This window comes from Oncorhynchus keta, chromosome 12, assembly GCF_023373465.1.
Source record: "Oncorhynchus keta strain PuntledgeMale-10-30-2019 chromosome 12, Oket_V2, whole genome shotgun sequence".
NCBI lineage: Eukaryota > Metazoa > Chordata > Actinopteri > Salmoniformes > Salmonidae > Oncorhynchus > Oncorhynchus keta.
In genome coordinates this window covers 35,083,915-35,091,351 of record NC_068432.1, presented here as the reverse complement: position 1 = coordinate 35,091,351, position 7,437 = coordinate 35,083,915, and the positions used below count along the sequence as shown (strand labels likewise).

The following is a 7,437-nucleotide window of genomic DNA, read 5'->3' as shown; positions in this document are numbered from 1 at the left end:
CACATTGTATATAGACTCCCCCTTTTTTTCTACTGTGTTATTGACTTGTTAATTGTTTACTCCATGTGTAACTCTGTGTTGTCTGTTCACATTGCTATGCTTTATCTTGGCCAGGTCGCAGTTGCAAATGAGAACTTGTTCTCAACTAGCCTACCTGGTTAAATAAAGGTGAAATAAAAAAATAAAAAAATAAAAATATCCCAATGACAGCGGCCCAAAACCACTGGATGGTAAACAGGGGACGAGGATACGTACCAAGAGCAAGAGGAGGAGTCCGACCAACGATGTATCAACCACGAGCTCCCCCTCAACCTGCATACAACCACCCTACTCCAGACCCAAATCAGCAACCACCTTTCCAGGGCATGTCGGATGAATATGCCCCTTGGCCCTCAAGATGCCCACCACCACCGGACGGGAAGGGGGGGTCAGGTTTTTCCTCTTCACACAGAACCCACCGTACTGTGTGGGGTGGAAGGAGTGACCCACCAATTTCTGGTAGATACAGGATGTACGTACTCTGCTATAAGAACCCGTCAACCACTCTCTTCGGAATCAATACAGGTGGTGGGGGTATCAGGGACACCTGAAGCGCAAAACAAAACAGTTCCTATACTGTCCAAATTGCCCAATCAACCTCCTTGGGAGAGATCTCTTGTGCAAGCTGAAATGTTCCATCTATCTGACTGAGAAGGGGGTAGAGGTTTCCATTGATCCCATTACCTCAACTCCTGCTCGTCCTGTCAGGTTATTAATGTTACCCCTCATCCCAACCCCTGGTCTGTCGGCAACACAAGAGATCTATTGGCTGAAATGCGTAGACACAGGCCCAGGGACTCCAGCGATCCAATTCCACTTCAAAAACTGAAACAACAGATCTATGCACTGCATCCATACAAGACCCCACAGGCTGAGATCCACTGCACACTCAATGTAACGGATGATGACGTCAACCCATACACCGAAGACTGGGATGAAAACATGATGCACCTCACTCCATCCATTAGATGTTGCACCATCGTCTGCGGTCAGGAAGGAGTCGCAGCACCAGTCATACTACCACCTTATCTGAAATCATGGTTCCTTCTAGGGGAGGAGTCAGCACCCCATGTCACACTAGCAGTGGGTAATGGTTTCGAAGCCAGAAGCCTGGGCCCAATGATCAGGCGAGCATCAAAACTGGAGTGGGAACCAACCCAAACACCGGGGATACACAAAGCCACCACGGAGAAAATGTGGAGGTTTATGACAGTCGATACTGAAGAACACTGCCTACCTGAAAGACTGACCCTGCCAAGACACCATGGCAAGCCATACACAGACCACCCATCTACTGAAGCATTGCTCTCTGCTATAGATGAAAGGATATGGACTCACACCCCTTTCGATGTTGGTAAGCTACAAGTGGCCCCAGTCTCCATTACACTATTGGATCCAAGCCAGATACCTATTTACCGAACTCAGTATCGTCTAAAGCCTGAACAAACCAATGGGATCAAGCGAACCATTGATGGGTTGTTAGGGGCTCAGGTGATTTATCGAACTGTCTCCCCATGCAACACACCCATTCTACCAGTACTGAAGGCAGGGGGAGAAACATACCGGATGGTACAAGACTTCCGAGCAGTGAATGACGTCACTGCACCTATAGACCTGCCTGTCCCTGACCCTCACATCACTCTGAGCAACCTGTCACCGAGACACCAATATTTCATGGTCGTGGACTTGGCTAATGCATTCTTCAGCATTCCTTTGGATGAAGCGTGAATGCCAACCACTCTTGGCATTCACCTATGAAGGACAGCAATTTACTTACTCCGTACTGCCAATGGGGTACAGGTGCTCCCCCGGAATTTTTAACCATATCCTCAAGACTCACCTGGCTGAGCTGAAAATTCCAGAGGGGGTGATTCTGATCCAGTATGTAGACGACCTGTTGTTGGGGGCTCCCACTTCGGATCTCTGTTTACAGATGACAAAATCATTACTGGACTTCCTTGCAGTCAAGGGATACAAGGTAAAGAAGAGTAAGGTCCAGTCCTGTCGCAGAACTGTCCTTTTCTTAGGCAGAGAAATCTCTGGGGAAGGTGCAGGGCTCTCCAAAAGCCACAGAGACTCGATACTCCATCATCCACGCCCCATCACAGTGTCAGGAATGTTGTCATTCCTTGGGCTGACTGGTTACAGCCGCACACACATCCCTGACTTCACTGGCAGAACTGAGCCCTTGAGGGAAATAGTGCGTGAGGCGGGGCCGAGAAACCTACACTCACCACTGGTATGGACTCCTGAAGCATCATTGGCTTTTTCACTCTTGAAGACGGATCTCTCAGTGGCCGCAGCTTTAACCGCACCTGACTACAAAAACAAATTCCATCTTGATGTTTCTGAGAAGGAAGGATTCACGTCATCCATCCTTTTTCAGAAACAAGAGGGGGAGAGGAGAGTGCTGATGTATCACTCCTCTAAACTGGGCCACATTGAAGTAGGACAAACCACATGTTCTAGGTATATGGCTGCAGTTGCAAAAGCCATTGAAAAGACCGCCCACCTGGTAATGTGCCATCCGTTGGAAATCCACACCCACCACGGAGTTGCAGCATATCTGATGAGCAAAGAATTCATATTCAGAGCCGAAAGAAAAACTGAAATTCAGAACAAATGCACACATCACATTTGTCAACACTGAAAAAAACATGGCTGACGCGCTCAACGCGGAAGAAGGACTGCCCCACTCCTGTGCGGAACGAGCTGCACAATAATTAAAACTGAGACCTGACCTGGGGAATGAACCACTCTGCAACCCTGACCTATGGTTGTACACAGACGGATGCTGTTACAGAGGAGAAGATGGAAACATAGCAGCATATGCAGTGGTGCAGCAGCTTCCGGATGGATCACACGTGACCCTGGAGTCGGCCATCATTCCGCAACCTACTTCAACTGTAAAACTGTAAATATCTACACCGACTCGGCATATGCCCATGGAGCAGTTCATACGGATGGACCACAATGGGTGAGGCGCAACTTCACCACCACAGGGAACCTTCCCATCAAACACAAGGCACAGATGGAAAAACTGATTGCATCCGTTTCTCTAACCGGAAAGGTGGCCATCATGAAGTGTAAAGGACATCAACAACTGAAAAACAGAGTCAGTGAGGGGAATGATGCAGCTGACCAAGCAGCCAAAGAAGCTGGTGGTTACACTCCAAGACAAATGGTGCTGCAGACTCAACCACCCCAGACTGAACTAACAGAACAACACATAAAAGAGCTCCAGATCTCATCAGGACCATATGAACATTCAGTTTGGGGACAGAAGGGGGCTACCAAAGGACCGGATGGACTGTGGAGATGCCATGACGGCAGATTGGTGGCTCCTGCAAATCTATGCCCAGAACTAATACGGGAAGCTCATGGGCCCACCCACGAAGGCATACTAAGGACTTTACAGAAGGTGTCTCACATCTGGTGGCACCCTCACATGAAAGATATGACAGACTTATTCTGTGACGAGTGCAGCATTTGTGGTAGCTACAATCCTAAGAAACCCTATCAGACACCCATGGGCTCATACCCAGTACCCAACGCATGTTTTCAGGACATTAGCATAGATTACACAGACATGGGGGCGGATAATGTGGTTAATGGGAAAAGGTACCTCTTGGTAATGGTACAGGTTTTCCAAGTGGGTTGAGGCAATACCAACGGCACGTGAGGATGCCAAGTCAGTCATTAAGTGGCTACAGACTGAACTCATACCTAGGTATGGGGTTCCAAGACAAATCCGATCCGACAACGGGTCCCACTTCAGCAACCAACACCTGAAACAGGTGGAGGAAAGATTCGGCATTGTGCACAAGTTCGGGTCGGTGTATAGGCCGCAATCTCAAGGCCTCGCGGAACGCTCCAATCAGACTCTTAAGGCTAAGATAGCTAAGATATGTGCAGGTTCGAAGTTGACATGGGTTGAAGCCCTGACCCTGATGGCCATGAGAGCCTCTCCAGGAGCAGGGACCCATCTCTCTCCTCATGAAATAATGACTGGAAGAGTCATGCCTGGTCCACCAAGGGAGGGAGGTCATATGCCCGCCCTTGATGTACAGCAAATTGTAATGTCTGACTATGTGAGAAAACTGACGGAACTCTCTGCAGCTCTCTCCAAACAGATTCACAAGTTCCAAGAGGGGGAGCTGACCGGAGTCCCAGATCCACTGAAGGTAAAGGTTGGTGACTGGGTGAGGGTGAAAGTCCACAAGAGAAAGTGGCTGGAACCCAGGTGGACTGGACCGTACGAAGTGAAGGAGGTTACTTCACACTCAGTCCAGGTCAAAGGTAAATCAGGCGCACCTTGGCACCACCTCACACATTGCACACCAGCTCCAATCCCTTCCCGCACACTGACGGAAGTCAGAACTGACCTAAGTGGTCTACATCCGGTCCCAAATTCTACATCTATTTAGCCAAGGAAAATGGGAGGTTCAGCCCCATACTCTCTGACTAAATCACACCTTTCCCCCTGGGAACGTTTGGGGATCTCGGGACCCCTGTTTGTTATTTTTCTTCTCATAGGGGGAGTCACTGTAGGCACACTCACATGGCTTATAGACCAACAGATGCACCCATTACAGACTCACACCCTGAATTCTACTCTGCCAGGTGAAACTAACTCTCTCTCTCTCTTCCCTCTTATCTACCACAAGACCATACCGTTTCTAGGCGTGAGGTGTGGGTCACTAAGTGCACCCCCCAGGAGTTGAAGAGCACCACCTTGTGTTTGCCTTTCAATGCCACCACCACCGCTTACCTGCCTTGGAGCCTTTTGGGTCATGCGCGAAATAGCCTGGGGCTACCTGCCTGGACCTATTCCAGTTTTAACTGGTATATAACCAAAGGGGGATATGGTGAGTGGTCTTGGAAAAACTTGGTGGCGGAAACAGGTTATGACTGGTCCAGCTATTCCAAGGGACGGGTTGTCCTTGCCTGCCGAAAACGGCTTACACTTTCACGCACTGGTTTTCAACTAAAGCTGATTGTACGACCTGGGACCACTATGGGTAGTCAGGTTTTTACGTTGGCCCCATATGTAGATACCAGCAGGGCTGAAGTCCATTTCACACTATATATCTGCTTTACGCCACAACCACAGCCTACTTCTGTGACGGTGCGTGACGATATGGCAAAGCCACATACCCTACCCCGGGACAAGGATGGGTGGGGTTCTGCTGTTTTAGTGGCCACTACCCCTACCCCGGATGAGAACATTCAGGTTGCTACAGGTGTCTCAGGTTTTTCTAACAATTGGTTATTATTGACCGAACAAGCAGCCAATACAACCCCCACTAGTTGCGTAGTTTGCATGAGCGCCAGACCATTGCTCCGCATTGTCCCGGCCACTGTCGAGATCGGATGTTTAATGCCCCTTATGGACAAAGACAATCCGACTGGTAATTTCCCTTGTGGGATGCAGTTTACCCTGTTGTCTCCGCTACGGTCAGGGCACCAGTATTTTCCTCTGATGTTGCCAGGGCCGAATTCTCCTGTATTAACTTGACAGGGGGTTTACTACAGTTAGGGTTACTCCCTGAGGGTTGGTGTACAAATACTATCGTATTAGTTGGTGGTTTTAAGCCAGTGGTCAGGGCTGACATCTGGTGGTGGTGTGGTGGAACTCGGGTTTTTGACAGAATTCCCAGTGATGCTACGGGTACTTGTGGGCTTGTAACACTTCTGCTGCCTATCTCTGTTTACCCTATAGGTGTGGGTGATTTGGTGACCCGGATACAGGCTGTGGACCCACAGTTTCTGCCTACCAGAACCAAGCGGGCAGCAGCCCTGACTGTCGGGGATCCCACGTATATTGATGCCATAGGTGTTCCTAGGGGGGTCCCTGATGAGTACAAGCTGGTGGACCAGGTCGCAGCAGGTTTTGAATAATCTCTCTGCTGGTGGTGCACTGTTAATAAAAATGTTGACCGCATTAACTATATACATTTCAATGTCCAAAAATTAGGTAACTGGACTCAACAAGGTTTTGAGGCCGTACATGGTCAACTGGCTACCACCTCCCTTATGGCTTTTCAAAATCGCATTGCCGTTGATATGTTGCTGGCTGAGAAGGGTGGGGTATGTTTTATGTTTGGGGAGCAATGTTGCACATTTATCCCCAATAACACAGCCTCTGATGGCAGCCTCACTGTGGCATTAGAAGGCCTGCGTACCCTTAATGGTAAAATTAAATCCCACTCTGGGGTTGATACTATCATGTGGGACTCCTGGATGGATGCATTTGGTAAATATAAGGTCCTGGTCTCTTCTATTCTGGTCTCTATCTCTATGTTTGCTGCTATATTAACCCTCTGTGGCTGTTGTTGCATCCCATGTGCCCGCTCCCTGCTTTCTCAAGTTATTACCTCTGCTATTGCACCAAATACTGGCCCTGCACTGATGTTTCCCCTCCTACAACAGGAGGATCCTCCGGTGGAGTTTGAAACATGCACATATGAGTAGTTTTCACGTCTCTTTGGAGACTACAATTTTCCTGTTCTATTTTTCTTACTTTTAGTTTTTGTCACCTCAGACGTGAAGAGGGGGATTTGTAATAAACATATTAACACATGTAATAACGCATTCACCGACTGTTGTCTGCCTGTGGCCTAACCATGCAATTATAGCTTGCACACTGTGTCATAACCTTCCCCTCCCCCTGTCCTCCAGCAGATACTAACCGCACTGGTACAACCCCGTACGGGTGGCTGACTAAGATAACATATACACTGAAATTCCTAAAACACACACACTCGACCCCCCTTCGGGATGGGCTCCAAAGACAAAGAACTCTGTCGAGAACCAATGGGATACGGACACCAGGCTGGAGGGGACTGTCTATCACCTACAAGCAACCTACCAGAAGCCAGGACTACCAGAATCTACCTACGTCATTTCAATGTATTAAAGGGAACTGCACATCATGTTTCAGGGCTTTTTCCGACGGTTCCCTATGAGCTAGACGAACGAGTCCGTGCAGCACGCTTTGCCAGATATCATTACGTTTGAATGAACGGCCTTTACTATACCTTATCCGCCTTGTCCAGAGTCTCAACTTGATATCGTTTCTCATGTATCTATTCATCAACAAAGACCTTCATGAATGCAGAAGTTAGAAGTGCTACGATGGTCATTTAGTTCAGTTACCTTTGCTTTCTTGGCTACAGGAACAATAGTGGACATCTTGAAGCAAGTGGGGACAGCAGAAGGGGATAGGGAGTGATTGAATATGTTCGTAAACCCTCCAGCCAGCTGGCCTGTGCATGCTCTGAGGACGCAGCTAGGGATGCAGTTTGGGCCGGCAGCCTTGCGAGGGTTAACACACTTAAACATCTTACCTCACATCCGCCATGGAGAACCTGAGCGCAGTCCTCGGGAGCGACGGTG

General features: G+C 48.7%; 2 protein-coding genes across 3 annotated transcripts; both read left to right on the top strand.

Moving 5' to 3' along the window:
- The first annotated feature begins 813 nt into the window (after positions 1 to 813).
- On the top strand, positions 814 to 6,142 carry LOC127906337 (uncharacterized). Its single transcript, XM_052458079.1, has one exon. The coding sequence runs from the start codon at positions 814 to 816 to the stop codon at positions 1,765 to 1,767; it is 954 nt and encodes a 317-aa protein (XP_052314039.1). The 3' UTR covers positions 1,768 to 6,142.
- LOC127906336 (uncharacterized) lies at positions 3,990 to 6,142 on the top strand. 2 transcript variants are annotated; one of them, XM_052458078.1, is made up of 3 exons: positions 3,990 to 4,338; positions 4,707 to 4,907; positions 5,762 to 6,142. In XM_052458078.1, the coding sequence occupies exons 1-3, from the start codon at positions 3,990 to 3,992 to the stop codon at positions 5,938 to 5,940; spliced, it is 729 nt and encodes a 242-aa protein (XP_052314038.1). In that variant the 3' UTR covers positions 5,941 to 6,142. The 2 variants fall into 2 exon arrangements, with proteins under 2 accessions (XP_052314038.1, XP_052314037.1); XM_052458077.1 differs by having other exon boundaries at positions 4,707 to 6,142.
- Positions 6,143 to 7,437: the final 1,295 nt, after the last annotated feature.

Excerpts from the sequence above, each read along its gene's own strand:
- LOC127906336 (XM_052458077.1), top strand. The coding sequence starts at position 3,990 with ATGGCCATGAGAGCCTCTCCAGGAGCAGGGACCCATCTCTCTCCTCAT. Across the intron at positions 4,339-4,706 it reads ACACTCAGTCCAGGTCAAAG|ACCATACCGTTTCTAGGCGT; the intron begins GTAAATCAGGCG and ends ATCTACCACAAG.
- LOC127906337 (XM_052458079.1), top strand. The coding sequence starts at position 814 with ATGCGTAGACACAGGCCCAGGGACTCCAGCGATCCAATTCCACTTCAA.